Below are 27,776 nucleotides of genomic sequence, written 5' to 3'. Positions count from 1 at the left end.
ACAGGAGTACAATTTAAGCTTAGATTTCATATGAAAAGTGAAAACAGCGGTGCAGTGGTGCCACACACACACCCCCACCCCCACTGCCATACAGTAGTGCGCCACACAAACGTCTAACCATGCGGCAGGACCAAGACCGTGAGAAGCGTTACGACAAAAAAAAAAAGAGCGCCAATCCTGCGCGCTACATCAGAAAGAGAAAAATGAGCGGAGCCCCAACAATGGTTTGGGAAGAGTGGGATTGGGGTAGGATGATAGTTGGTGGAGGCATGGGGCAGTGCAGAGGGCTAAGGCGGAGGCACAGCCATGACGAGTTAGTGTGTCGCTACATGAAGATTAGGTTAGGGCTGACCCGTGATTGGTAAATGTTTAACGAATTCGGGAATCGTGCTCAAAGACACAGCACAGATTAGGAATTGTTTGTGAGGAATCCCATAGTAGGGAAATGTGTGAGGCCGACTTGTGAGGTGAGTCCGGGGAGCAGTCAATGAATGGGGTTCCTCCATATCGATTTTCTCCAAGTACGCAAATTATTGCCGTGTTTAATTGAGTAACGGCACACAAACACACACATACCGACTCCACTTCGGGCAGGAGCTCGCCGCCGGAGTCATATTTAAATTTTGTCCGGTAAGTTATTTGTGTTTACAGCAGCCCCACAGAGTACTTTCACTTGGGAACGCGGCATTTTTCCCGATTTCCATCTCCGAGATGGCGGACGCGCGCGAACGAACCCGTGACACAATAAAGGAGAGGCGTCCGTCCACCGACACACGGACAAAGGAAAAGCCGCAGCAGCAGTTGCAGCTGCAGCCACAGTCTCAGCCGCAGTTGATGCAGACGTCGACTGCAGCCGATCGGCTGTCTGGCTGCATGGCCAAACTGCAGTGCTCCGTTATGGCAGTGCAATGTTTTTTTGTTTTCGCAGCATATCACCCACCGCCCGCCCACAGGCACACGCCCCTCAAGGGAGTCCATGATTCAGTTTCTGCGGCAGGGTTGGCGAGAGCGGGGAGGCGCGACAAAAAATATGTATTGGAGGAGCCGGCGGCTGGCTACCACTATTCGTACCGTACCTCGTACCTACTGCTGGCCGTCTGGGTGGCGCACACATGCACATGCACCATTCACGGACATGGACACCCACTCCGTCTCTGGCTGCCGCATCCACGACTGGCCACCTATCGGCGTGTGGCGCAAGTTCACTACTGATGACCCAACCCGACCCGACATCATGCCCAGCCATGCCATGCCATGCCATGCCGTTTGTTCGCTTCAAATTGTCCTGCCTGGCCCGGCCCCCAGGGCCATCCCACAAATCCGCTCCTCGTGCAAAGCACGAGACAGAACCTTCGGCAATTGCCATATGATTGTGTTAGTTTGTCTAACTCTGCTGATGAATCTGTGTGAGAGAGAGAGAGAGGCGTGAGTGGGGTGGGTGAGTGAGTGAGTGACAGAAACGAGAACGAACAGACAGCGAGAATAGCGCCAGAGAGACGAAAAAAAAACAACTAGCGCTCTTTCATAGCAAGAACTAAGGTAAGGCACCTTGTCTCTCACTCTCTCCCTCTGCACGAGCACGTGTCGCGACGGCAGCGCACACACAAACACCAGTGAGAGTGGTGCCTCACCTCATATCCACAGACCTTGCTAATAACCGTTTTATTTGCGATTTGTTCAGCCTGCGTCGACGTGCATACATGGAGATTTTTTAAAGCAAGGAAACAATTCGATGAAGCGTTGGTCAAGTGGTGGTGGGGGGTGGTGTGCAGTGCCAGTGCATTGTGGAGAGTGAGTTCGGTAATCTTCTGCATATTCCCGTAATTATCATTCCCTCTTTTGAGGCCTCAACAAAAGTAATCGATAAGATCAGTTACGGCACGTTTCGGTAGCCGTTAAATAGTTCCCACCAACGCGATCATCCCTTCCCCTTGGTGACAGCATGCGTTTTCCCTGGCTAGTTCTGGCTTCATGGCTCTCCGGCGCGGTTGCAGGGCGTGGAGCAGCTCAGAGGGGTGCGGTGACTATAGAGTGATCCAAGTGAATCCCATATCCATTATCTTACTCTCCCCAGATGCACCCTACGATGTCGTGGGTGTCTCCTGCGGGCAAGACGAAGTCGTCAGCTGCATGCTCGTCCAGTGCACTGCAGGCAGCTTCTGTCCGGCTGAGCAGTTCTGCTACGACCCGAAATGCGTTTGCCGTCGGGGGTATCGGCGAGTGCGAGGAGCATGTCTGCCCAAGCACACGACCCGTCACCTGGACAGCGATACCCTCAGCTCGGCCTTGCTGCAAACACATTTCTGAGGGAATTTCCACTTTTAACTTTTGATTTTACATTATATTTGCATTAAGGCTAAGGAAAATTAACAGAAATTAACAGAAAATTAACAGAAATTACTCGTACTTAAGTAATAATTCATAGGGGTACTGGGGTCTTAGATCGTTGGGATTCCGTTGGTCGCTTGCTGTCCAGCTGTCCTTTATCCACTCTTGCTCTTGGGTGCCTTCTTGTGCTTGCGGGTGATCTTCTTCTTGCCGCGCTTGACCTTCCGCTTGCGGTGCACCTTTGTCTTCTTGGGCTTGGAAGTTCCTGCCTTCGTGGTGGTAGCGGTGCCAGATGTGGCTGCTGTGGTCGTCCCTGCTGTGGTGGTGGCGGCTGTGGTGGTGGTGGCGGCTGTGGTTGTCGTGGCAGCTGCTGACGTGGTAGTCGTGGCTGCTGCTGACGTGGTAGTCGTGGCCGCTGCTACGGTCGTAGCTGTGGCAGAGGTAGTTGTGGAAGTGGCAGTCACTGCACTGGTCTGGCCCACCAGGACGCAGCCGATGGTCGCCAGGAGCAGGAGAACGCAAGAGTATTTCATGCTGATAAGTCGCTAAGTCGGTTGGGATCAACTGATACTGATCCATGGATCAGGTAGAGCTATTTATACCGCACCGGTGCGTATGTTTCCGCTATTGACAAGGCAAACATCAGTCGGATCTGAGCCTATCCATGGCACGCATCGTGAGAACTCTATATCCAAAAGTGGGCCAGGCAAACACACACCGATTCGCACTCAATTGTGCCGCCTACAAAGCAATTGTTCAAACATTCATCAATACGCCGGGCGGCACAGTATTGACACTTTGTAGGCAGTTTGAGAGCCAAGGGAGAAACCCGGAATTACCCGTGTGTATCCTTATAGGTCCCTCGGCGGGGCAGTCCATCCATTTCTTTATCCTGGAGCTTAAACTTTCGGTATTGAAATAAATTTCAAGTGCTTTCCCTTCCACACACAAATATTTCCCTCGCTGCACACATGTAACACCATAAGCAAGACTCCACCACTCGTCCCCATTAGTCCATGCGATGTGTGTGCCCTCCATTCACATGACTCACTCGTGCAAGTGGGGGCGGGGGTGTGTGTGTGTGTGTGCCCCTCAGATTTGCATTCGCAGGAGAACTCGAGCAGAACATCTGCGGCCTGGAGCTGGGGTGGCTGCAACCAAAACAAAGATGCTGCACCCCTGACACTGACACTGAAAGCCGCACCCAAGGCCAATCAACGAAACCAGGCCACGCACACGAATTCCAGCACGGCACGGCCCGGCACGGCGTTGCATGGGATGACTGCGATGGAGAGATGACGCAGCGATGACGATACTCCCGGCCAACGGCCTACCTACCACTGCAGGAGGCTGGCCACCCTGACACCCCCACTCAGCGGCTGCCCAAGCAGAGGTAACTGCACTCTGGCCAAACACCGAGCACACACACACACACACACACTTGGTCGCCGAGTGAGAGTGTCGGGAGAGGCGGCAGTGCAGTGCAGCCTCTCCCATGCGCATGTGGGGATGGGGCTGTGGGTGGGCGCCACCTTGCCGGCATCCAGACATTGCATCATCGTCGTAGTCGTCGTCGTCGTGGTCGTGGTCGAAACGAGCGTGCAGCTAGTCGCCCGCGCCGCATGCTGCTGGTCAACCCGCCAGCCATCTCACACCGTCCGATTCCCATTCCCACAGGACCCGCCGCATTCGAATGTGTTACAAGTGGCAGTCACCCTGGTCGAAAACTGCATTTTTGGGGCAAATCCCTTTGGCTGCAATACTTTTCCCAGGCAGCAACTACTCAACTACTTTCTTCTGTTCCTTTGACCATGTTTTAGGGTACTTTGATTTGAATGTATTTTTCCAAACAAACAAAATGCATGCCACTGTGGCAGAACGACGTCATTGTCATTGGCAGGTCGAGTTGGCTGTGTGGTGTGTGGGCCTGGACCTCCCCCTTTGGGGTCGATTTGGCAAAGACGAGCTGTGAGGCTGAGTGCAAGTCGCGCTCGCCGTTTGGCTCCTACCCGGGAGAGGAGAGCCAGAGCCGGAGCCAGAGCCGGAGCCAGAGCCTGTGTGTGCGCCGTGAAAGTGAAACTGCGACGCACGGCAGAGTCGGAGGCGGCATCCATCGCCAAAATGCCATATTCGTGGCCGTGGCCGTGGTCGTGGTCGTGGCCGTGGCCGTGGCCATGACCCGTCTGTGCAACGAAATTTCGGGGCCGACGCACGCACGTACACAAGTTTTCGGGATAAATTCGGAAACGCGGTCACAGGATGTCGATGACGTTGTCGGCTAAATCCACATTTCGATGCAAGTACATTAAAGGCTGATTTATTGCCTGATTGTGTGCCCTTCATGTGGCCGGCTGTGGGCAAGGCCCTCTCATTGAAAATGTGAGACAAGTTTGCGCGTACGAGTATTTGTTGTATTTGTTTGTTGCATGGTCACAGACACCATAGAGGTCTTCTAAAGTTTCACACAGGATAAAGGATAAGGATAAAGGATTTTTAACTATTATAAGTATTATAATCATTCCAAATTATAGATTATTCCGGACTTTGGGGTTTATTTAATTATGAAATTGTTCCCCCTTCATTCATTGGACAATTTTAATAATAAATAGCTTTTATTGTTGGGAACTAATGTAAAGAACTAAAGTCTAAAACAACAAAAATAACATTCAACAAAATATCAAAGTTGTAGAAACTTAAAAAAGATAAAAGCTTTTGCTTTTTCAGCTTTGGCTGAATATATCTTCCGTTATAACCGTTGTAAGAACAAAAACTAAAAACAAACCAAGGAAAGGTTATACAATTATCTTATTTAACTCATTAATTGTTTGGCTATCGGTGCTGTATATGCCGAGTAAAAATTATGTTATTTAATTTTTTCAAAAAAATATTTTTTCTAATTCTGAGTATGAGGAATAGTTTCATAATTTTCATCCAGTACTACAACCTAATTATTGTCTCGTGCTAAATAAACAGTCGCACATGGCTATTATTATATTTGGGAAGCTATTTAATAGCTGACGATGGGGCACAGAGAAAGGGAGAAACTTGGCAATTCTACCAAAGGAAAAACACTGACCAGAAATAGATTTTTTATGCGGCCATTAAAAATTTATACATTTCAAATTATTATTACGAGTATTCATTTTTGGATAGGTGACAAGGATCAGTTGAGGGTAGCCAACAAATTGGAACTCTCCCAGCTGCCCAACAATTAAAACGTAACTTTTTCCATTACCAGACCAATTAAATTAAATTTATAAAATTTTAGTGTACAATCAATGAATTTATTTGTCTTAAACAATTCACAGAGACAATTCTCATGGCGAATCGCTTGCCTAATGCTTTGTTATCACTTAAACTTTGCAGTTTATTTTATTGTTGGTTCTCCCTGTACGGAAATTTTATTTCCACAAACTTAAAGAGCTACATACTCACAGGACTCGATTGCTCTGCACCACTCCACTCCACCTCGTTCAGATGTCAGGCCTCCATGGCAAGGATAATTTGACAAAGACACGTTTCGGCCAGTTGTAGCACGTTTTGGACACGTTTGTTTTTGCGGGGAATTCGGTGATTCCTGTTCCTGCCACCGGCGAGAACGTATTACCCGCGTGAAAGTAAAAACGCGACGCACAGAAGACGGGCAGACAGCAGACAGAACACAGATAAAATAAACACAGACACAACTGCAGCTTGGATGCCGCACAGGATGGTTGGTGGGCGGGCGACGGACGGATGCGAACTGTTCGACTCGATGACGTAGTGTCGCCGCTGACGCTGAAACGTAAACTGATTGAAAGTGCGTTCGTCTGTGTTGTCCAGAGTCAAAGCCAGAGCCGTAGCCGGTCTCCAGTGCCGCAGCCACAGCCTCTGTTGATGGCCCCGGCGCCTAAAACTGTGCAGAGTTTTGTGATGGCAACGGGGATGGCGACTGTCGGGGCGGGGCGGGGGATAGGGATGGGGCCGAAGCCGATCCGATACGATACCGATACCTATACCGATACGGAGCCGATGCTCCTGTCGACTAACGGTTTGGGCAAACGTTTGCCGGCGGCAGACAATTATTTACTCTTTAAATTGCCGACAAAGCGGCATCCCCCTACAAACACAAACACAAACACACACACACAATGAACACTCTCCACCCGCACCTTCATGAACACACACACACACTTACGAATAGAGGGATGCACGCATTATGACGGCGAACTCCTCGCTTTCGCTTTTGTGTTTGTCCTCTCGCTGGCTTAGTGCTCCCTTCGGCTTAGGGTTCGGCTCCACCCTCGGCTCCCGTGGGGCGGCAGGATGCTGGCACGACTCTCTTGTGCTCTTTGTAGCCGGCGCTTGCTCTCTGTTTCTCTCTTTCTCTCTTCCACTCTCTCTATGATTGCAAGCCCCTCTGCTTTGTGCCGTTAGTTGATTTGAGCGCGCGCCGGCAGGTATGCAACAGTTTTTTTCAATAGGACTTTTACAAGCACTTTTCCATGCATCAAAACTAACGAAAATCATTAAAGTATATAAATGCGGTGTATCTACACATACATATGTATGTGCATATGTATTTATGTATGTATATTTGTATTTTTTAAGTACAGCCTATGCTCTATGTAAAGTGGATTTGCACATTGCAGCGGCCCCATCTGCTGAGAAGGAAATTCGAAAATTTTGCACTATGCTTCCTCAAAGTTTTGCGTAAATTTTACAAGGTAAACTAACTCTAATACACACAGATTTATACTCACAAACATGAACAGAAATGGTTGGGATCAGCTGGTGGGGGGATTCGCCGCCAAGCTGTCATCTGCATGGGGGACAAAATATATTCCATAATATTTACTCTGGCATTTCCAGAAACACTTAATAATACAATAATATGCAGCTGCATACTGCTTTTAAGTTTATTTTGTACGATTGGCACAAGTGCAATTACAGTACATATTTACTGAGAAAGTAATTATTTTCTAAATATATCACACTATGCGAGTTCTTGGGAAGAAACAATTTCTAACGTTACGCAACCCCCCCCCGTCAATAGCTTCTGCATATAACGTTTGCTAACTTCAATAAATTTTGCTCAGATGGTGCTATAAAAATCCTTTCTAAGTGCTCCATTATGTGACCAATCAAAGCCTTTAAAAATACTAAGTTCCTGTGTTTTCTTTTTCTACTTTTGTGAATTTGTTAAAGTTGAATGCTTTTGAGAGAAATGTGCTACCCAACTCGATGTTCTGCTACACCCATTTAAATCCCTGAAATAGATGTTAGTTTTATGCATTCTCAATGTCAAAGTGCAGTTTCGTTTGCTTCCTTTAAGTTCGTTAGAGCGACAAATCCTCTTCAATTGTCATAGAAATCGATATTCCTGTGTAAAGGCAAAAAAAAAACAAGCACACGAAACGAAACGAAAACTAGAAACCGGCTATGGTGCTTGCTCGAAGGGCCTTGCCCATGTACACGGTACACATACGTACAATACGGATTTGTGCCAACTACAAAAATGGACCAACTGAAGTGCAACCCGATAGTAACTAAATCTAAACAACAACGAACACCAGCCAGTGGCACCAGCACTAGCACTAGCTGTAGCAGTGGCAGTGGCAAGGTCACGCCGAGGTACGGCAACGGCAACGGCAACGGCACCACCTTCCCCAACAAATGGGGAACCGAAAACTAACCAAAAACTAAAAGTGAATCCGAGGCAAACGAACCGGAGTGGAGTAGAGGGGCGTGGACTCTCCTGTGCTTCACTCTCACCATCTACCAGATCCCTGGCTCCAGGCAGAGAGCTCTGCCGAGCGCCGAAATTCATTCATAAAATTCTAAAACGCGCTAAAATCTAAAATTCTAAACAAACCACTCGGCAGTCGCCACAGTCCGGACGAGTGATGTTCCCCTTCGGAGAGGGAAGGCTTCTGAGGAGGCATGCCTCCTGCTATGTAGGGGGGGGCTGGTGGGGGTTCCTCTTGTTCGTTCCTCTCTTCTGTGTGTGTGTGTGTGTGTGGTTGTCTGTGGAACGCGAAAAAAGCACCCACAAAGTTCGGTGTTGCCTGGATGGATGCATAGATGGATGTGGATGGATGGTCGGATGCATGGATGGATGTACCCATGGGGGAAACGAACTCTACTTTTGAGTTTAGTTGGGTCCCTGCTCAGGGGAAACCCCTCTGCTCCCAGGAGCAGTAAGAGTCCTGCAAAAGTGTGTTACTTGTGCAGCAGGAAAGTATGCTACACAATCGGCAACGAAACTACACAACGCAACTTTGCACGCAACTGTACCGCACAGGCCGAGAGACGTCGGCCATTTTGTTATTATTTTTAGCACATGACAGCAAGCAAATCAAACTAAAAAAGCCTGCAATTTATATATGTACATACATACATATGTATATGCTGAATAATATATGTAAATAAATTTATATATTAAAAAAACCCTTACATAAAGCCACACTCACACATGCCAATGCACACACATATCACATACATATACGTATGTATGTATGTGCGTATGTGTCTAGGCAAATGCGTATGTAGAAGTTTTGTAGTATCCTAAGGCCTATCGAACATCCTCGCACTGCCGTCCATTGGGTTTTTCCGCCTGCACTCGACTCTCTCTCTCTCTCTCTGTGCGTGTGTGCTTGCCACACTGAAGTGTGTGTGTGTGTGTGTGTGTGCAACAACACCTAACTCCAGGCTGAAGTGCAACAAACTCTACACAAAAAGGCCGCCCAACAAAATGCAATCAAATGGCAAAAATTTTGCCAGACTGCAGGCGACAACAACTACAACAAAATGTTGTTGCAGGCCAACTGCAGCTGCAGCAGCAGCAGTCGCCCCACAGTCTGCCACAGTGCAGTGCAATGCGTTGGTGGGAGGGACAGGTGGGGTGGGTTGGGTTGGGGTGCAGTGCACTGATGGAATGATGATAGAGGGTTGGCTGGGGGGGCGGGGAGAGTTGTTGCCGGCCAGACACAGGCCATAAAACAGCAAAAACAAATGCATGTGAAACATTTTAGTTGCATTTTCTATATATATTTTCTATATGTATGTGTGTGTGTACGTGCATGTGTGCTGCATGCCTGAGTGTGTGTGGGTGTGAGTGCATAATCCATGTATCCATATACACACACACACTGCGAAATACAACCCTTAGCTTCTGACTAACAGCTCAAAAAAACATCCGATCCGCATCGGTGTGTGTGTGGATGTGTATAAAATAAATTTCATTTAAATTAAAATAAATAAAACTGGACCCCGCCTCCGTACGCCCGTCGAGCCACAAAAACAAGAACTTAGACATAGCGCAGACACATCCATAATAGACACCCAGTCCACCAACAAAATCATCTCGATGCAGACAGCAGACGGCAGCCGCAACAGCAGATGAATCTGTCCGGTCAGGACGAGTGGCCAGAAATAAAGATGGGCTGTGGCTGTGACAGTGGCAGTGTCAGAAGATGGGGCAAGAAAAGGCTTTAAACGCATCAATTTGCACATAAAAATGCAAGCATATGCAGCTCTAGTGCAGCTGATGCGTATACTTAATCGCTCCACTATAAAATGGCGACCTGTAGGAAGATAGTTTATACATACACAAATGTGCATATTACATACATATGTATGTATGTAATACCATTAAGAAAACTACAATTATGTCCAGAGTCTGCAGTCTGCATTTTGATATTTTAGCTGATTTATACTTAATTCAGAGACGAGACCCAACCTGAACCCCTTCAGCTTGTTACTTTTTCTCATTGTTATATTCTTAGGGTTTCGGTTTCTACAACTATCGATTTCAAAGGCTTTCCAAATGCTTGATAAATCCCTCTCAAATATCTCTACATGTGTTTCCGAGCCCAAAAAGGGAAGCACTAGTATTTTCATTATCTTACTGTACATTCATGGAGCATTCATTTGTCTTCCTGGCCCCTCAATTCTTGTTCCTTTTTCTCTCATTAATTATTCAATTTGCCACAAATATACCCCAACATATCGCTCCTCAGTATACCCGCTATTTATCCCGAAGATAAGCCAACAATGTGCATATGTTTAATCAGTCGCTGATACGAAATGGTGGGCCACAACCACCGGCTCCACGGAGCCACAAGCCAGAGGCCCGATTGGGGTCCGTGGTTGAGTGGGTGGGGTGGTGGTGGGTGGTGTTCTCGCTTCTCGTAGCGAGACGAAGACGGAGGCAGGCATTAACCAAACGGTGGCTAAATGGAATACGTCCTCGACCTAGTTCAATGTCAATGTCATTGTGCCACATTATCGCTGGCGACGTCGTCGTCCTTTGGCTGGCTTGGCCTTGGCTGGAGGGAAACGAGCGCACGAGTCGAGGGCACGGCCACGGCCACGAACATGGCCAAAGTGGCACACGGTAGGCGGCAGCACATCCTCCATTTCCATCCACCAGTCCACCACCCTGTGGCAAAAACGAGACACAACAGAAACAGCCACGATGCTGCAACGATGCACAGCCCCGGAACAGGAGTAGGAGCAGGAGCAGGAACAGGAGCAGGAGAAGCAGCAACACCATCAGAGCCAGAAACACCAGCAGGAACAGCAACAGGAGCCGGAGCCGGAGCGGGAGCAGGAGCAGGCGGTGGCGACAATATCCTTGCACTTGTGCAGGCCGCGAGGCCGACACAGGGGCTGAATCTCTGCGGCTGGGGTCTGGGGCAGGAGTCGTTGCGGCACTCACAGTCACACCGCCAAGCCTGGCAACCAATCCGTCGCCAGCAAAATCCCTGCCCCATCGCTGTTCTCTGCTGCAATTGTTGGGTGCAAGGATGCCATGTGGCAGGCATGTCCTCTCACCTCTCACCTCTCAACCCTCGACACCCGACACCATCTCACCATCTCTCGGCCGCGTGGGTTGCACTCGAAGCTGCAAGTAGAGACAGACACCCCTCTCCATCATTCAACTCCAGCTCCAGCCCCAAGCTTTGGCCTCTGCTCTCCATCGTATTCATGTATCCTTTTCTCTCCTACGTTTCCATACCTATCTCCGCGAAAGCTCCTGTACTGTTAGCTTTTTCACAGAGCTGCCAGATGGATAAAATAACGGAGGATGCCACTTTTAACTGTTTTGAAAGGATACAGGATAATGGAGCCAAGTTAATAATATAATATTTGTGGCAGATTTAATATGAATTCATTTTAAATGGAGAAAGAATTGGAAAATTGATAGTTAAATAGATTGAAGACATGTCTTGGGATTTCCGTTTCATTAGTATTCCGTTGGTCGCTTGCTATCCAGCTGTCCTTTATCCACTCTTGCTCTTGGATGCCTTCTTGTGCTTGCGGGTGATCTTCTTCTTGCCGCGCTTGACCTTCCGCTTGCGGTGCACCTTTGTCTTCTTGGGCTTGGAAGTTCCTGCCTTCGTGGTGGTAGCGGTGCCAGATGTGGCTGCTGTGGTCGTCCCTGCTGTGGTGGTGGCGGCTGTGGTGGTGGTGGCGGCTGTGGTTGTCGTGGCAGCTGCTGACGTGGTAGTCGTGGCCGCTGCTGACGTGGTAGTCGTGGCCGCTACGGTCGTAGCTGTGGCAGAGGTAGTTGTGGAAGTGGCAGTCACTGCACTGGTCTGGCCCACCAGGACGCAGCCGATAGTCGCCAGGAGCAGGAGAACGCAAGAGTATTTCATGGTTTCTGTTGCTGTTGCTGTCGCTTATCAGAAAGTGATAGTTCTGTATGGGATCAGCCGCCTTTTTATTGGAATCTCGGAGGGAGTTTTACCCGTTTAATTAAAAAGTGCGTTAGAAATATAAACAGTTCTTGAATGTTTAAACAATTGCTGAGTGCGAATTATTTTTGTGTCTGGCCCACTTTTAAAAATATTTGTATTTGGACATGTGGCTCAGATTCTGCCACCCACAAAGTTCTCACGTTGCGTGCCGTGGATAGGCCTAGATCCGGCTGATGTTTGAGCTGTCAACATTGTCTAAGTACACGCACTGGCGAAGTACAAATAGCTCACCGTCAAGGCGTCATAATGATACACAACAGCTACGTATAAGCTATAGAAATTGCTAGTTAAATGATTGCAGAGTAAATACAGAAAATATTCAGGGAGTTGCTACTTTAATCATGGCACACGCTTGTGTGGAAAGAGACAAGGGGGACAGCAAATAATACCACTTTGGGCTTGAGTTTGTTTCTTATACCTGCTATTTCTAACACTCTAGACTCTATAGACGATGGCGGAAGTAGAAACTCCCACCTAGCAGGCTCTTTGTGTAGCTACTCAAGCTGTGCAGCTATGTAACTATTACAGCAAGTCTTTCTCTGGTGTTCTATAAATGTATTATATAGCTTACAAGCTCCCAACGGCTGCACAATGAAGAGAAATATTAATATTGCGGGATGGAATGCGCGCTTCAACGGGTATGTAATAATGGTTTTGGCATGGAACGGAGAACCGGCTTAAAACCGTTTACCTAATTCCGAATGATGGCATCTGATGTCATTCGTCAGAGAAAATAAATAAAAACAACGACTGCCCCAAAAAGGCCACAGCATCTCCATAAGGTACATACGATATGGATCTCCATGAATGAGGTCATTGGGTCACAATGCAAAGAACTCCTTAACTCTTAGCATGTCTGTGTGTGTGTGTGTACACGTATAATCCTAAACGCCAAAGAAGTCAACAAAACACGTCTCCGCACTTGGGTCGCGTGCTTCGTACGGTTCTCAGACCTGTTCAATACCTGCGCCGCTTAACAGTACAAATAAAGTGTTTTTGTACCCTGATAGACGCGTATTGTTTAGGGTATATTGTGTACGTGCATAAGTTTGTTACATATACAATAATATTTTTCACCGATCCGATGAAAATGATTGCAATCAACTAAATATTAGTACAATTGTGTGTACGAGTAATTTATATCACTTTTCACTCGCATTTTCACGCACTGTTTTAATGTATCCCACTGACAAATTCGTTTAAAGGGTAGCGCGTAGTCGTTATATCAGCTTAGCATTGTTTTTTTTTTTACTTTGCAGTTCCTGCTCGGCGACATTCGCCGCACACAGACCAGACACAGAGAGCGCGCGCGTCAAGGGAGAGAGAGAGAGCAGCGAGAGAGATCTTTTGGCATGCATTTGTTGGCTTGGCCTGGCTTGGCTGCTGGCTGGCTGGCAAAACAAGAAATGGGCTAAGAATCACCGCCGCAGACACAGCAGCCGAACGGAGATCGGACCGCATTCCAGCGCTCGCTGCGCAGTCGAAGAGCAAAAGAGTGGAGCCCGAGCCCCAGCTGCGGTCGTGGGGCCTTCTCATTGTCAGTCCGCGTCTAGATCTTCAGCGGGCAGGTTGGAAATTTTTAGCAGGAGAGCAAAAGACAGAGCCAAAGCATTTTTGGTCGCGCGAGTGTGTGCGTGTGGGAATATTTTATAGTGAACTTTCATCCGCTGCAGGCCCCGCGTGCCGCCCTCTGCCCAAACAAAAAATATGTAAATGAGAGAAAAGGGACCAGACAAAAACCAAAACAACAACAAGTGGCCGAAGAAAGTGCGAAAGCGGCGGCAAACCGGTTTTAGCTGGCAAACGTGGCAGTGGCTCAGCAGCTGAGCAGCAGCAGCGGCAGAGGGAGATATGTATGAACAAACAAAACACAATTAACGTGGATTATCTCACGTGTGGTAATCGGCTGCGATAATTGTACGTGTAAAAAGTGAAAGTGACAGACAGTTCGTACGCAAAGCGCAGAACGGTGCGCGATTCGTTCTCTCACGCCACGGAATATTAGGAATACCAGCCATGTACAGCAACAACAACGGTGGCAGTGGCAACATAATGCAGCAGCGCCGCAAGACCACGACACGCTCCAGATCAAAGCAGCAGCAGCAGCAACAATGCACCAGCGAAAACGTAATCGAAAAAAATCAAACAAACGGCGCACAAAACGAAAGACTTCACTTTCGCGGAAGCAGCAAAGACACGCCGCTGTCGACGCCGCTGCTGCCGCGCAGCCGTTCAACAACCTCAGCCATCAACTCACCTTCCCCACTGTGCTGTAACGGTGGTTTGTCCATACTCAACTGCTGCCGCGACGTCAACTGCCACCTGAATGCACCTTTGCGTGGCAGCGTGGAGTCGTCGCGCAGTCGGGGTTCCGAGAGCCGACAATCATCGCTAACAGCGACACCGACACCGACGCCAACGCCAAAACAAGCTTCACCTTCGCCTACTACCTCCGAACGGTCTCGATCATGTTCTCGGTCCCGCTCCCGTTCGTGCTCTTGCGACGGCCGCCTTGTAGATTGCCATAAACACAGCGCTGCAGCAGCAGCAGCAGCTGCATCTACAGCCACACCGCAGTTTACCGTTAACCTGAGCATCGATCTCTTCAGTTGGACTCTCTTTCTGCTGGCGTTCTGCACGCGCTTCTACAAGCTGGCAACGCCACCCCACATTGTGTGAGTATAAAATGGAGATGCACATACATACATATGCATGCGACGTTGCTCAACTCTGTCTCTTCCCTCCCACAGATTCGATGAGCTGCACTACGGAAAGTACATTGCCCATTACATGCGCAACATTTTCTTCTTCGATCAGCACCCGCCCCTCGGCAAACAGCTGATCGCTGGCCTCGTCAGCCTGGCCGGATACGATGGCAACTACACATTCTCGAGGATTGGGGCCGCGTACGCGCCGGACGTGCCCATCTTCTGGCTCCGCTTCATACCCGCATTGTGCGGCAGCCTGCTGGCCCCCGCCGTCTACAGGCTACTGCTGGAGGCTAGGCTCCAGCGTTGGGCAGCCGCTCTGGGCGGTCTTCTCGTCGTTCTGGACAACTCCCTGCTGACCCAGTCGCGGTTCGTGCTCATGGAATCGATGCTGCTGCTGGCCAGCACGCTCGGGATCGCCTGCCTGCTCCGCTTCCAGCGCTGTCGCCTGGGCAGCCTCCAGTGGCTGTGCAGTGGATCGGCGGCCGGTGTGCTCCTGGCCTGTGCGGGCTCCGTCAAGTATATAGGCTTCCTGGCCCTGGCTCTGGCCGGGTACCTGCTCTGTCGCCACCTGTGGCAACTGCTGTACGACGCCAGTCTAACGAGTGAGTAATCCTCTCCAGATTTGATCTGATTTCGATAATAATCAATATATTTCCCTCCCGACAGATCGCCAGCTCTGGATGCACGCCCTGAGTCGACTGATGCTCTTCGTGGGCATTCCCATGGCCGTGTATATAGGAGTATTCTATGTCCACTTCCGGGCGCTGCACCGGGCAGGTCCTCATGATAGCATTATGACCAGCGCCTTTCAGGCGTCGCTGGAGGGCGGCCTGGCCTCGATCACCAGTGGCCAGCCCCTGGCTGTGGTCCACGGCTCGCAGATAACGCTGCGGCACACTCACGGACGCACCTGCTGGCTGCACTCCCACGCGGCAGTCTACCCGGTGCGGTACAAGGACAAGAGAGGCTCCTCCCACCAGCAGCAGGTCACATGCTACTCATTTAAAGACGTGAACAACTGGTGGATTGTGAAACGGCCTGAGCGGGACGACCTGGTGGTGGGGGATGAGCCAGACGTCATACAGCACGGCGACGTCATCCAGCTGGTGCACGGAATCACCAGCCGGGCGTTGAACTCGCACGACGTCGCTGCTCCGATGACGCCCCAGTGCCAGGAGGTCAGCTGCTACATTGACTACGAGATCAAGATGGCCGGCGAGCTGCTGTGGCGCGTGGAGATCCTCAATAGGAACTCAGAGGGCGACAGCTGGCACGCCATAAAATCTGAGATTCGTCTCGTCCACGAGTCGACGGGCGCTGCCCTGAAGTTCAGCGGCCGCCAGCTGCCGGACTGGGGCTTCAACCAGCACGAGGTGGTAGCCGATCGGGATCAGGTGCACGAAGATGCCATTTGGAATGTGGAGGAGCATCGCTACACCAGGAGTAAGTGAATGATTTATTGACTTATTGATTGACTCACTCTAACTCACTTTGCCTTCCTTGTTGCTGCAACAGCTCAGGATCAGCGGGAACGGGAGCGGCAGCTGCTCTCCGCCGAGATGATACCCACGAAGCGCACAACGCTCTCGTTCTGGGCCAAACTCCTGGAGCTGCAGGCGAAGATGTTCTGGCACGGCAAGCAACTGCAGGCGCACATGTACAGCTCGCTGCCGCACGAGTGGCCCCTCATGGACAAGGGCATCGCCTACTGGCTGGACTCGCAGTCCAGTGCCCAGATTTATCTCCTGGGCAACGTGCTCATTTGGTACACGGCCAGCGCCGGGATACTGGTATACGCCGCTCTACTGGCCTTCTATGCGGTGCGTAGGAGGCGACTCTGCTTCGATGTATCCCAGCACGAGTGGCAGCGCTTCCTCATGGCTGGCGACACCTTCTTCGTGGGCTATCTGATGCACTATCTGCCGTACTTCTTTGTGGACCGTACCCTCTTCCTGCACAACTATCTGCCCGCGTTTGTCTTCAAGCTGCTGCTGCTGTGCTTTGTCGTGGAGCATCTGGACTATCTGTTGCGCCGACACTGCTCGGGTCGCGGGGTGCACCTGGTGCGCGTCTATCGCCTGGCGCTGCTCCTCTGGCTGCTCGCCGTCGGCAGTGTGTTTGCCAAATTCTTGCCGCTCAGCTACGGAGCGAGAAAGATGACCATTGAGGAGGTTAGACGTCTGCGCTGGAAGGACACCTGGGACTTTATCCTGCAGAAGAATTATGCGCTGAACTGAAGCATTACCTTTGGCTGCAGACTGCAGACTGCTCGTGCAATAGGTGGACCCTTCCCCGCCCCCTCCCCATGTACAATAGAGACTTAAGGTTCAGCTGAGGACGTAGCTAAAGTTTAACTAGTGCTAAGTTTATCTTCCATAGATGCCATGCCTTCCGTATGTGCTGCCGATTAAACGCATTATTTATTTATTTAAACCCAGAATCAAAGTATGCCAACGTCAAGTCGAATAATCAGTTTGGGTTTACACAGAAATTGAAAGTCTCGCGGGGAACACACCAGAAAAGGGACACACATACGAATATGGCAAACATTGGACACTTTATAGATAGGAATGCCGATATGCGGGCAGCAGGTTTGTCCTCGATTAGGAACACTGGGGCCGACACGGAACGCGTCCAGGATTGCTTTGTCTTCGGTCATCCGGAGGAGAAGGCCGAGGCGATGATACGTGACGAATGCAGGCGTTTGTTGGTCAAGCCAACTGGTCCACGCACCCCGATCATACCGTGCATTACCGTCGGAGATCTGCTCAGTACGGAGCTGAAGAAGTCACGCTTCATGGCATTCAAGGAGAAGTTCTCCGAGGACATGTACTTCAGAAAGCCAAAGTTGGGCGAAATCACGCCGGCCCACTCCAAGCCCGACAGTGTGACCAATGAGAGTCGCATCTTTGGACGGTCATCCAGCATTCCGGAGCCCCTGTACGACATTATAATGCCACCGAAGCGAGCGGAGCAGGTCAATCGGGAGTTTGGTGACTTCCACCAGCAACGCATCATCAGCCACAATCACTACTTCCCCTCGGAGAAGATCAATCGCAAGTGGGTATCAATATTATACAATGCAGTACAATACCCAAACATATCTCCCTTTTTTTAGATATGAAAAGCCCTTTGACCCCCTGAGCACTTTTGGGCAACAGACCGCATTCGATGGCATCGGACTGATGGTGAAACGCTGCCTGAAGCAGGACGACGGCGACGATCACCATGTGGTGATAGTGCGCAAGCCGCAAATGAACTTTATCGATCGCACCTACGGCCCATTGGGCTTGAAGTACAAAAAGTGAGTGTAGATCCAGTAGCAGTAGCTCCAGCCCAAAACGCTAAGCCAAAAACGACTCCCTTTAGATATCCGTATGATGTGCCAGACATGATGCATGGCCTGCGGCGAGAAACGGCCAAGTGTGATGTCAAAATGCTGCTCGAGAACACCACGCCCCATACGAGCAACGAAAAGCTGGTGAATGCCTTCACCCATTTGAACATTTTGCGCCAGTCGCTGCATAAGCGCCCCAACTTTCACATGTTCGATCTGATCTCATTGCTGGAGAAGACGGACAAGGAGCGCACGGGATACCTGCCGCTGGCGCTGATCATCGACATCATGCACAAGCTTCACATTCGCGTGGACGCCCAGAAGATGCGCACCGCCGTGGGGCACTTTCGAATGCTCATCGACGAGGGCTGTGCCACGGAGCGCATCAGCTACGAGGAATTTTGCCGGCTCATCTCCATTCAGGTGCCATTGCCAGCAACTGGTAACATTTCGACGATGCCCGAGAATAACTACAACAAGGATACCACCTATCGCCTGCTCTGCGCCGATCTCAAGAAGACGCCCAACAAGGGTCGCGTGGAGCGAAAGCACAAGCTGACGCCCGAGCAGCAGGACGCCGAGAACACTCACGTGCAGGAGCTAATATATCCCGATCTGGCTATCCTGTCCGGCCTGGGGCCCAGCGACTTTAAGCGCCTGCGACCCAAAGACCAGCTCGAGACTATTTTCAAGGACATCGTGTCCAAAGATGAGTTCGAACGCATCTGGCTGCAACTGATGGCCGATCATGCGGATCAGCAGGAGTTGTTTTCGGTGGTGCAGTTCAAGGCACTGGTGGGGAAAACAATATTGCGTGAAGAGGAGCCCACATAGATTATCTTAGGGATTACATTCAATTCAATTATTAGATTATGTAGATGAAAAATTAAATATGTCCAGCAAATGCTCTCAAGCCTGAGACAATCAGGATACCAAAAACAGGAGAACAACTTTAATGTAATCAGAATCGGCTGAAAGCGGAACGCCAAGCTGCTCTGCTCGATGGGGAACACTTTAATTGTGTTAAATTCGAAATTATATATTTTTATATCCAAAAACTTTGAAAGATCATTCCGACAAATCGGCTGAAAAGGGGAAATGAGTGCTACGACAATGACAATGAGCGGCCCTGTAGTAGGGGAAACTAGTCAGCTCAGATATCAGACTAGCCGTGGCCAAAGTCTCCACGCTCGTGCTCTTCACCACGTCCTTGGCCCTGGCACATTCATTGGCTATCGTATATAGATGCTCGTACTTTTGCTGGGTGGTGAGTAGGCTGCTTTTGCCAGGTCCCTCGTAGAACTGCTTGGGCGTGAATCTCCTGAATTTAATCAATCCCAAGAGCTGCGAAATGTATTCCCTGTTATTTTCCTGAATCTCCTCCTCTATGGCATCGATGGCAGTCGGTGCAGCGACCGCTGCAGACGGAGTATCCAGGCCATTGTGCTTGAGGTACGTTTCAATTAGAATAAAACGATCCGCCTCCAGCAGCTTCATGTCGATAGTTTCGATGTAGCTCTTGAACACTTCCCTGTCGAAATCGAAGACCACAGATTGGTTGAACGGCTCTTTGAGGAAGGGACTGATTTTCGAGACGACGCGTTTAGTAATCGACTTAATGTTGAGTGTGTGGGCGCACTGAAAGAGCAGCATCAGATCGCTCATGCCCAGACGGCACCTCCGATTCGTCATCTCCTTCACACAGTCCTCCTTGATGGACTCCACCAGAAACTTGTTGCCAAAGACGCACAGCTTGATCAGGGTGTCGGTGCCGTAGTCCTCCAGTTTCTCCGATTGGTAGCCGTATAAATAGCCACGGAACTTCTCAAATATATCCGGCTCCACGTCCTTCAGCATTACCTCGCCAGTGGTCGACTCTTTGAAGTCGCCATAGAGCATTCTATCGAAAGCCTCCGAGGCACAGCAGAATATTAGTTTGTGGCAAAGGAAGACCCTGCGTTCGGTGGCTGTTTGGATAATGAAGCTGCAGTCAGTGTGGCGATTGGACAGGCCCAAGTCCTCAATGGAAATCCGCAACCTGCAGGGGGGTGCAATACCGAACCTACCATTAATTCGAATCGGCTCGCAACGATGTCTGTATATTCCCCACTCACCACGCATTCATCTTCTCCATTACGATTATAATTTTGTATACTTTAAATTTGTTGCTGTTGGCTTTGAAATTTGTATAGGCTGTGGCAAAGTCATGTGACTATTGCTCCAGCTGGTTTTTATGTGGAACACTGGAAGACTGATGGGAAAATGAAAGCATTTTCGATTCAGAAAACTTTAAATTGTGGGTCTGGGTGGGGACTAACAGTTGGCTGACAGATGAGCAAAGGCAACTGAAAGGCACAAGGAAGCCCAAGGGGACAGCCACAAAGACTGCCCAAGGCAAAGACGTGCTACCAAGGATTTACTGTAGCACTCAACAGCTCTATTCCGAGCTCTCACAGCCTCCAATGACTGGCCAAGCAAGCACTTGGAAATTAATCAAACTGGAATTCGGAATGGTCGCCCCGACAATGCAGTCGTCGTGTGCTCTATACGTTTTGGCCATGCTGTACATAATCTGTTTGAGTGCAGAGTTTGCCTACGCCCTGCACAACCCGTTGATGCGCAAAAGTGAGCTCGTAGGCTCGTATATTTAGCACAGCTTTATTTTGATCCTCTTGTATTTTTAAGCTTGCCTTTTGGGGCAGGAACTTTACTGCTACGCTCAGTTCATCATCTGCTGGGACTACAGGTGCAAGTGCATTGAGAATCACGTATATCTCGGGCCCGGACTGGGCTGCCTGTTCGACGAGTTTGCATAAAACCAATGCTGTGGGCTGCATCACGAATGGCATAAACCATTAATAAACAAACGGCGGCTGTTTACAGGCTAAACACAAACTATTTTATTTACACTCGGTGGCGGCAGGCCTGCCCGGCAACTATTTAGTATTGTCCATAAAGTCTTTGGCCTCGTTGATCTTGGCCGCCAGGTAGGGGGAACCGCCCCGATCCGGATGATTTAGCAGCATGATCTTCTTGTGCGCATCCTTGATCTGCAAGTGACAGGTGGGATGGGTGAGTGAGACATTTCTTGCCATAAAGGAGACGAGACAGCATTACCTTCAGCTTGGAGGCACTTGGATTGACGCCCAGAATGAGGGCCGCCTCTCGCTTGTTCATCTTGGGATCAAAGCCGCCCTTGTAGTATTTCGAAGCAGCCATGCTCTCGGCATCAAACTTGGGCAGATTCTTCAGGGCCTCGTTGAAGGCGGTGGTCATCTGGGGCATGCGCCGCAGCATGTGCTTCCCCGCAAAGCCAACGGCTGCCACTCCGAGTCCCGCCAGAATGATGGAGCTCGCCTTTACAGTAGATTTGTGGGAATAAGACATTATATATGTAGATATTTGTTTTGTTCGATTGAAATGAAGTAATTTTTACCATTTTTATGTAATTTTAACAGCTGTGACTAAAGTGTGACCGCATGCGTCGCAGAGTGGACAGTCGATAGGCAAAGTCCGCGATTTACATGTTCTGGCTGCAGCACATTATGCTAATTAGTTGCAAAAGGAAATATCTGTAAAACCTATAAAAGCACATTGCCAACTTTCGCAAAAGCAAAATGGTGTATTTATTAACAAATATGGCATAAATTTGAAAATAGCGCTCAAAGAAAAAAATACTTTTAGTATTTTACAACCAGGGCTGCAGCTCAACCGTTGCGAAACAGTTGTGCTGCCCGAACCCGCTATCTCTGCAACTGCAAGTTCGATTACATTTAGAAAGTATTTATTAATTGTTTTTGCAGCCTCACCTGATAGGTGGCCAGGTAATCTGCGCAGCGCGTATCGAATACCTGCGCGAATAGGCGACCGCTGCTATCGATTGCTATCGCCCCCCCCCTGCCAGCTATCTGCTATCGGGCTCAACAAAGTGCACAAACAAGACGAAACGAAGAAGAAGCGAGAAAATTTCTGATGTGCAAAGTTTCAAAACGGAATCGTATATTATATTGATTTACGAAAGGAAAATTGTCAATTGGTCCGATCGGGCGATATATCTGGTGGCGGTGGTGTGTGTGTCCGGTGAGCGTGCGTGCGTGTGTGTGTGTGTGTGCGAGTGTGCGTGCTGTGTCCAGCTGGGAAAACTACATAATTTGTGGCATAGTCAGGAGCAGCAGTAGCAGCAGCAGCCGTCAAGCTGGAGCGAATTCCGGAATATCTGCGCGACACGGTCGACTGGTTGATGGGGTGAGTAGTTAGTAGTTAGTAGTAATAGCTTGGCCACATTTGATAACAGAGTGAGGCGTCAGCACCACCCCACCTGACGAATCTGCCCCCGGATCGGTGCAGCACAGCCAGTGGGTGAGGGGTGACATGCATCCACAGGCGGGGGTGCGCTACGGTTACGACGATGTCGCTACCACTCGGTGGGCCGTCTCTTGTGTCCTCTGTTCGAGTCGAGTCGCGTCGCGTCGCCTCACCAGTTGGCCCCTCGCCAATTGGCCTCGTTTTGCGTCTCTGCCGTCACAAGAAATTTCTTTTTTCGTCGCTGCCTTTTGTGGCGGCTGCCTTTCGTTTCATTTCGGTTTGGGTCAGGCCAGGCCAGGCCAGCCTGGCTGCTACGACTGCCCCTGCAAGAGGGGTCTCGCTCCTGCCCCTGTAGCAGCTGCAGTGACAAACGCCACTGCAGACAACAACAAAATCAATTCGGACAAGCATTATCGATTTCTCAAATGTGGCCTGGACTGTGTGACCGAGTAATGTAATCGATGGCGTACTTACTCTGTGTGCCTATGCGTATGTGTGTGTGTGTGTGATCAGTCTGCTCCTCTGTCTGCATGCACACATCCACAAGCACAAGCACAACCACATCCGTGTCCGTGTCCGAGTCCCAGGCGCAAGGCCATCGCTGCGCTTTGATTGCGTTTATTTGTGTTCGTCTTCGTCTTCAGCTTCGCCGCAGCATACCCTTTTATACAATGGAAAACACGGGCATATTTGTACATGTAGGATGTATGTAACAGGCAGCACTAGAACACGCAGCTGCTCATCTCTATGAGCAACAGAATTTAGGGCTCTACAAATCTAAAGGTGCACTGTACACCCATTAAGTTAAAGTTATTTAATTCTATATTCATTTCATGAGATTTGAAAGAGTTCATTGCATCTAGAGGGTATTTGGCGGTCGACCCACTCGACTTTGGCCTTATTGCTTGTTTATGCGCTCACGCAGAGAAAACGAAATCAGAGAGAAGGACGTTGCAGACGGAGGCTATAGATAAGGGCCAGGTTTAATGAACTAGCTAATTTCATTGCCATACTCGCAAAATATGGCCGAATAATCGGTTGACAGAAGTATACATATTGATAGTATAGAAAGTATGTTTTTAATCAATTAAAATATAAAAGTACCTGTAGTCAAAGCTCTGCACAGTTCTTTGGTTTATTTTTGCATTGAGACTCGTAGGATTCCATTCACTGAAGGGTTCTCACTTACACATGTATAAGCTCTCCTAACAATTACCAGAAATACATATGTAAGCCTCTCCCCATGTTTGCGTATAGAATTATGTATATAAAACCGATCTACGTAAAGTCACACTCAAAGCTCAATTTAGCTCAGATATCTACAATATTAAGAACAGGAATGGATGCAAGAATACAATTAAAAGGGACACTCTACGAAAGGGTTGCTGTGGAAATAATTAGATATTTATGTATGTAGGTATACCTGCGAATATAAAGAAGGAATTAGCTCTGCAAACTACCAACCCACTTTTGGTGGAAACCACCCTCCTTGGGTAGATCTCTAGGTACACACGATTATTCCAAGGAAACGCAGGGGCTACTTTTGGGTTGAACGGTTTTCCTTCCTAATGAATGCAGGCAGCAGAACAAAGGAAATGTCTGGCCCTGCATATTGTTAAATTTATAAAATAGACAGCAATTAAATACATTTAATGCAGATTTAAAGGATATTGCCATCAGATGCCGATTCAGACATCACTTTGGGACTGTTATTCGTAAGAATACATAATATTTGAAGGACTTTGATTATAGTTAAATGCTCTTATTCTGTAGCTAGCTCAATTAGATTAATTAACACGGATGAAACAGCCCCTTAACCCGGATTAGTAAAGGAACAGCACAAAGATAGCGCAATGAGTGCTAAAACATCCAATTAAGCACAATTTGGTGATTAGAGACACACAAAGTGAGCTTCAGCTTGGGTGTCGGAAAATGGCGGAAATCGAGTTGATTGGAAACCAACCCATTCGATAGTGGCGGCCCGTAACGAAGTTTCCTCCTGTTCCGCCGGACAAATTAAGTCCACACAATCCACTGACAGCTTGATAACGTGGGTTCTTCCGTTAGTTACATCTATATGTACGAGTACATATATACATATGTGCATACACTGGGTAGAGGGGAGGGGAGACCCTTTTGTGGATGCTGTCACAGCATCCAAATTGGCAAAGAAAACTGAGGAGGGCGAAATAAAGCAAACGATGTGAGAGAGAGTAACAAAGAACAAACAAATTGTGTCACATGTCACACCCCACATACCAAAAAACAAAAAAAAAAAAACACACACATCAGCAGAGGGAAAAACAAATATCTACACGTTGTACGATGGATGAGGTGGGTGGTACATCCGGAAGGGGTCTGAGTGGACGTCATCGCCCCGCCAATGGAGCAGCAGGGTTTTTCATTAGAGCACAGGAAAAACAATTAAAAATGTGGCAACGAGAGAGAAGGAAAAGCCATCGATTTTTGTGCCTTAGCGACAGCGAGGAGAGCTCTTGATTTTGCTGGGGGAAACATATGTAGGTATATATAGTATTATCTTCAGTTAACTTTACCATTATATGTGATTAAATATATGTATCCTTATGCACCATGTTTAATCTTGTCTTGGCTTGAATTTTGATTCTACAGAAATTCAATTTAAAGTATAGATTTGATAGATTATCCCTTCTTGAAGTAATTTATATGTGAATGATGGACTTCTTCATTGTATGAAGCATCTACAGGTGCTAGTCGCTTTATCCATTGTCCTGTATGATTATCCAAAGCTATTCTTTCTTTTCTGTTTTGGATATATCTTAAGAGAATATCAGTGCAGATCGTTGCAGTCAGTCGTACAGGTACATCATTAGCTACCCTCGTCGCCCTGCCTGCTGGCATGTGCAGCAGCAGCCGACACCCGACAGCCGACAGCCTTGAGGCGCACTTAGTAGAACTCTAATTGAATTAGGCGGCAAAAGGGTGCAAGTGCAGCGCGCTGGCAGAAGGGGCATAAATACAATAATACGAGTAGTATGAGGTCCAGCGGAAGAGGCAGCAAAAGAAACAAAGTGACAGTTGGCCATTTGTTTTGTTGTGCTTCATTGATTGACAGACCCAGGCCCGTGGGACTGGGGCCGAGGCCGAGTCCGAGTCGAGTCGCTGGCCAAGAACCCCCCGGCCCAAAGAAACCGCCAGGGGGAGGCGCAAATCAGTAGACCAAATCAATTTTGCAGAGCAAAAGTCCATCCTCGGTCCGGGGGATTGTGTATATTTAGCTTGTGCAAAGGCTTCCCTCCCGGTCCGTTGTGTGCCTTCGGACTGCTGGCTGGCTGGCTGGCTTGTGCCCTCTAGCTGTGTGCCACATGCCCCGGCCGTGCACTCAGTTGCAGTCGAGCCCTGAGCGCGGCCAGTTCCCAGTTCCCTCGCTCATGAACTGGGCCATCTCGAACCTGACGGGCGGCAACCGCGTCAGTCGGGCCATTCTCGTGCGCTACTCCTCGGTGCCGCTGACGGATGCTGCTGACGGTTCCTCCACTGGCCCCCAAACTCCCACGGCCTCCACTCCACGTGCATCCGCGTCGCACACCTCGCTGTCCTCCACGTTTGCCGCCACATTCCTGCACTCCTCGTCGCGCCATGTGCCCGGACGCGCCGTGCCGCGCCAGAATGCCAACGGCAACGGCGGCAAGTCAAATTCCAATGCTCCGCCAGGCGGTGCAGGCGCAGCTGGAGGAGCTGGTGGCGCTGGCCCTGCCACACAGCTGTCGCTGCCAATGGACGTTGAGGAGACGGTCACCTGTTTCTGTCGGTAAGATCAGACGAACCAGGAACCAGGATTTATTGAATATATTCTGTAGGCGGGGAAAAAATGGGAACAGGAAAAATGGGAAGGGAACTGCAATATTCGACAATAGAGAATGGGATTACAAATGTGGATCCACAGATATCTTTCCTTACTCGTGTACCAACCAACTATAGAAGAGATCAACTTAACAGTCGAATGTAACAGATTATAAATATGGATGTTATCATTCACCAAATATTAATCAAACATTATTAACCAAATCGGAAAGATAAGCACCTGACCATGGGATTTGGTTGCAATTTAAATAAAGAAAACAGTTTTTGTGACCCCTTTCAATGCAGATAGCTGTAATAATGATGGACGAAAACAAAGGGGTAGGGGTATTCGTTTAGCAGACCTTCCAGCCTGCTTACTTATTGGTTTTTGCCTTCGTTCCGAGTCCAAAGCTTCAAAGAGGGGGGGAGGGACAGGGACAAAGCAATTTGCAAAGTCAAACATGTGTGTTAGTGTTTTTACTCTCTCCCTCTCTCTCTTTCGATTTGTTGCTCTCCCTCTCTGGTCACATGTGTGCGTGCGCGTCGCCGTTCAGAAGAACAGCTGATTTTCGCTGCCTATCATTGTTTTTGTTTTCGCTGTTGAGGCGGTTTCTCTACTCTACCCCCCACCCCCACCGCAACCCCTGCTGGCACTTCTTGTAAATTATTAAATTTTGCTTTTGCTGCGCAGTTTTTCTTTCATTTTCTTTGCGTTTTGTAGGGTTTCCATGTGGTGGATAGATATACAAACAATATCTGTACATAAATAAACGGTGGTTGAGTTGGGTTGGGGGTCACTGCTGCTGATTCACACTTGACTACATACATACATACATGCATGCATAAATATGTACGCACGAGCCTGTCTGTTGTTGTGCGTCTTTGCATATATCCCTTCCCATATTTTGACACGCCCCCTGCAGGCTGCATGGCGACACATAAATCACACGGCGACAGATCTGAGACGCATATGCATAAATCTGTATACTCATGTACATACATATGTATGTATGTAAGTTGTTTGTGTGCATTTATGTGGCGCTACTTTTTGTTGTTTTTGTTGTTTCTTTTTTTGCGACTTCCTAAATTCAACGGCTACCTCTGACGTCATCTGCAATGCGCATGACCCAGAGCAGAGGCAGTGGCAGCAGCAGCAGCAGCAGCAGAGGAGCAGCAGAACAGCAGCGCAGCAATCAGAGTAACTGTAGTAATGGCTGGCAGCAGCAGCAGCAACACCAACAACTTGATACGATACGTTTCGTCTTGTGTGTGTGTGGGGATGGGATGGGATGGGTGACCGACTAAACGGAACTCCCGCCGCTTTTCCTGCTGCCTGCAAATAAAAATAGAAAAATGAATAAAAAAAAAAGAGCAGAAAACAAACAAAACAGCAGCCGCAGCGCAGCGTCAGCATCAGCTACGGCAATAAAAACAAGAAAGAAAGGTTAAATTCGGTGGGACTGAATATTTTGATACCCTTGCCGATAGACTGTTTACATATGTACCCATACATACATATGTACATATGCA

The 27,776-nt window shown here is 48.8% G+C and overlaps 9 protein-coding genes across 12 annotated transcripts in view; 5 read left to right on the top strand and 4 right to left on the bottom strand.

Annotated features, from left to right (window-relative positions):
* The first annotated feature begins 1,741 nt into the window (after positions 1–1,741).
* LOC111080708 lies at positions 1,742–2,387 on the top strand. 2 transcript variants are annotated; one of them, XM_022376492.2, is made up of 3 exons: positions 1,742–1,791; positions 1,858–2,015; positions 2,075–2,387. In XM_022376492.2, exons 2-3 carry the CDS (start codon positions 1,943–1,945, stop codon positions 2,305–2,307), a joined length of 306 nt encoding a protein of 101 aa, XP_022232184.2. In that variant the 5' UTR covers positions 1,742–1,791; positions 1,858–1,942; the 3' UTR covers positions 2,308–2,387. The 2 variants fall into 2 exon arrangements, with proteins under 2 accessions (XP_022232184.2, XP_022232183.2); XM_022376491.2 differs by lacking the exon at positions 1,742–1,791 and having other exon boundaries at positions 1,799–2,015.
* A 96-nt stretch (positions 2,388–2,483) lies between these two features.
* On the bottom strand, positions 2,484–2,861 carry LOC111080705 (protein new-glue 1-like). Its single transcript, XM_022376489.2, has one exon. The coding sequence runs from the start codon at positions 2,859–2,861 to the stop codon at positions 2,484–2,486; it is 378 nt and encodes a 125-aa protein (XP_022232181.2).
* An 8,719-nt stretch (positions 2,862–11,580) lies between these two features.
* LOC111080709 (protein new-glue 1-like) lies at positions 11,581–11,969 on the bottom strand. The gene has a single exon (XM_041592155.1). The coding sequence runs from the start codon at positions 11,967–11,969 to the stop codon at positions 11,595–11,597; it is 375 nt and encodes a 124-aa protein (XP_041448089.1). The 3' UTR covers positions 11,581–11,594.
* A 1,892-nt stretch (positions 11,970–13,861) lies between these two features.
* On the top strand, positions 13,862–17,091 carry LOC111080699 (protein O-mannosyltransferase 1). Its single transcript, XM_022376476.2, has 4 exons — positions 13,862–14,746; positions 14,822–15,384; positions 15,449–16,225; positions 16,298–17,091. Exons 1-4 carry the CDS (start codon positions 14,088–14,090, stop codon positions 17,017–17,019), a joined length of 2,721 nt encoding a protein of 906 aa, XP_022232168.2. The 5' UTR covers positions 13,862–14,087; the 3' UTR covers positions 17,020–17,091.
* A 5-nt stretch (positions 17,092–17,096) lies between these two features.
* On the top strand, positions 17,097–19,038 carry LOC111080702. Its single transcript, XM_022376485.2, has 3 exons — positions 17,097–17,842; positions 17,901–18,086; positions 18,152–19,038. Exons 1-3 carry the CDS (start codon positions 17,178–17,180, stop codon positions 18,951–18,953), a joined length of 1,653 nt encoding a protein of 550 aa, XP_022232177.2. The 5' UTR covers positions 17,097–17,177; the 3' UTR covers positions 18,954–19,038.
* Positions 19,039–19,147: 109 nt separating this feature from the next.
* LOC111080703 (BTB/POZ domain-containing protein 2) lies at positions 19,148–20,381 on the bottom strand. Of its 2 annotated transcripts, none has more exons than XM_022376486.2 (2): positions 20,234–20,381; positions 19,148–20,181 (listed from the first exon to the last, which is right to left on the bottom strand). In XM_022376486.2, the coding sequence occupies exons 1-2, from the start codon at positions 20,251–20,253 to the stop codon at positions 19,188–19,190; spliced, it is 1,014 nt and encodes a 337-aa protein (XP_022232178.2). In that variant the 5' UTR covers positions 20,254–20,381; the 3' UTR covers positions 19,148–19,187. The 2 variants fall into 2 exon arrangements, with proteins under 2 accessions (XP_022232178.2, XP_022232179.2); XM_022376487.2 differs by having other exon boundaries at positions 19,148–20,157; positions 20,234–20,380.
* A 191-nt stretch (positions 20,382–20,572) lies between these two features.
* LOC121404405 lies at positions 20,573–21,009 on the top strand. Its single transcript, XM_041593758.1, has 2 exons — positions 20,573–20,744; positions 20,805–21,009. Exons 1-2 carry the CDS (start codon positions 20,582–20,584, stop codon positions 20,933–20,935), a joined length of 294 nt encoding a protein of 97 aa, XP_041449692.1. The 5' UTR covers positions 20,573–20,581; the 3' UTR covers positions 20,936–21,009.
* LOC111080707 (mitochondrial import inner membrane translocase subunit TIM14) lies at positions 20,996–21,662 on the bottom strand. Its single transcript, XM_022376490.2, has 3 exons — positions 21,556–21,662; positions 21,237–21,476; positions 20,996–21,169 (listed from the first exon to the last, which is right to left on the bottom strand). Exons 1-3 carry the CDS (start codon positions 21,556–21,558, stop codon positions 21,056–21,058), a joined length of 357 nt encoding a protein of 118 aa, XP_022232182.1. The 5' UTR covers positions 21,559–21,662; the 3' UTR covers positions 20,996–21,055.
* Positions 21,663–22,035: 373 nt separating this feature from the next.
* LOC111080700 (MOB kinase activator-like 2) overlaps positions 22,036–27,776 on the top strand; it is a 40,457-nt gene continuing 34,716 nt past the window's right edge. The window contains exon 1 of one of the 2 annotated variants that reach the window (XM_022376483.2): positions 22,036–22,364. In XM_022376483.2, coding sequence (XP_022232175.2) covers positions 22,360–22,364 — 5 coding nt within the window. In that variant the 5' untranslated portion in view covers positions 22,036–22,359. Of the gene's footprint in view, positions 22,365–25,780; positions 26,215–27,776 lie in introns of those variants that run through there. The other variant, XM_022376478.2, reaches the window with a different exon arrangement.

The sequence above is a fragment of the Drosophila obscura genome, unplaced genomic scaffold, assembly GCF_018151105.1.
Source record: "Drosophila obscura isolate BZ-5 IFL unplaced genomic scaffold, ASM1815110v1 contig_1, whole genome shotgun sequence".
Taxonomy (NCBI): Eukaryota; Metazoa; Arthropoda; class Insecta; order Diptera; family Drosophilidae; genus Drosophila; species Drosophila obscura.
Note: the sequence above shows the minus strand (reverse complement) of the source record. Positions and strands in the feature narration are given on the sequence as shown.

Coding starts and splice junctions, on each gene's coding strand:
- LOC111080708 (XM_022376492.2), top strand. CDS start 1,943: ATGCGTTTTCCCTGGCTAGTTCTGGCTTCATGGCTCTCCGGCGCGGTT. Junction 2,016..2,074: donor GCGTGGAGCAGCTCAGAGGG/GTGCGGTGACTA, acceptor TACTCTCCCCAG/ATGCACCCTACGATGTCGTG.
- LOC111080705 (XM_022376489.2), bottom strand. CDS start 2,861: ATGAAATACTCTTGCGTTCTCCTGCTCCTGGCGACCATCGGCTGCGTC.
- LOC111080709 (XM_041592155.1), bottom strand. CDS start 11,969: ATGAAATACTCTTGCGTTCTCCTGCTCCTGGCGACTATCGGCTGCGTC.
- LOC111080699 (XM_022376476.2), top strand. CDS start 14,088: ATGTACAGCAACAACAACGGTGGCAGTGGCAACATAATGCAGCAGCGC. Junction 14,747..14,821: donor GCAACGCCACCCCACATTGT/GTGAGTATAAAA, acceptor TCCCTCCCACAG/ATTCGATGAGCTGCACTACG. Junction 16,226..16,297: donor GGAGCATCGCTACACCAGGA/GTAAGTGAATGA, acceptor TTGCTGCAACAG/CTCAGGATCAGCGGGAACGG.
- LOC111080702 (XM_022376485.2), top strand. CDS start 17,178: ATGTGCTGCCGATTAAACGCATTATTTATTTATTTAAACCCAGAATCA. Junction 17,843..17,900: donor TCGGAGAAGATCAATCGCAA/GTGGGTATCAAT, acceptor CCCTTTTTTTAG/ATATGAAAAGCCCTTTGACC. Junction 18,087..18,151: donor TTGGGCTTGAAGTACAAAAA/GTGAGTGTAGAT, acceptor GACTCCCTTTAG/ATATCCGTATGATGTGCCAG.
- LOC111080703 (XM_022376486.2), bottom strand. CDS start 20,253: ATGGAGAAGATGAATGCGTG. Junction 20,182..20,233: donor ATGGAGAAGATGAATGCGTG/GTGAGTGGGGAA, acceptor AATTAATGGTAG/GTTCGGTATTGCACCCCCCT.
- LOC121404405 (XM_041593758.1), top strand. CDS start 20,582: ATGACTGGCCAAGCAAGCACTTGGAAATTAATCAAACTGGAATTCGGA. Junction 20,745..20,804: donor CAACCCGTTGATGCGCAAAA/GTGAGCTCGTAG, acceptor TGTATTTTTAAG/CTTGCCTTTTGGGGCAGGAA.
- LOC111080707 (XM_022376490.2), bottom strand. Junction 21,170..21,236: donor CAAGTGCCTCCAAGCTGAAG/GTAATGCTGTCT, acceptor TGTCACTTGCAG/ATCAAGGATGCGCACAAGAA.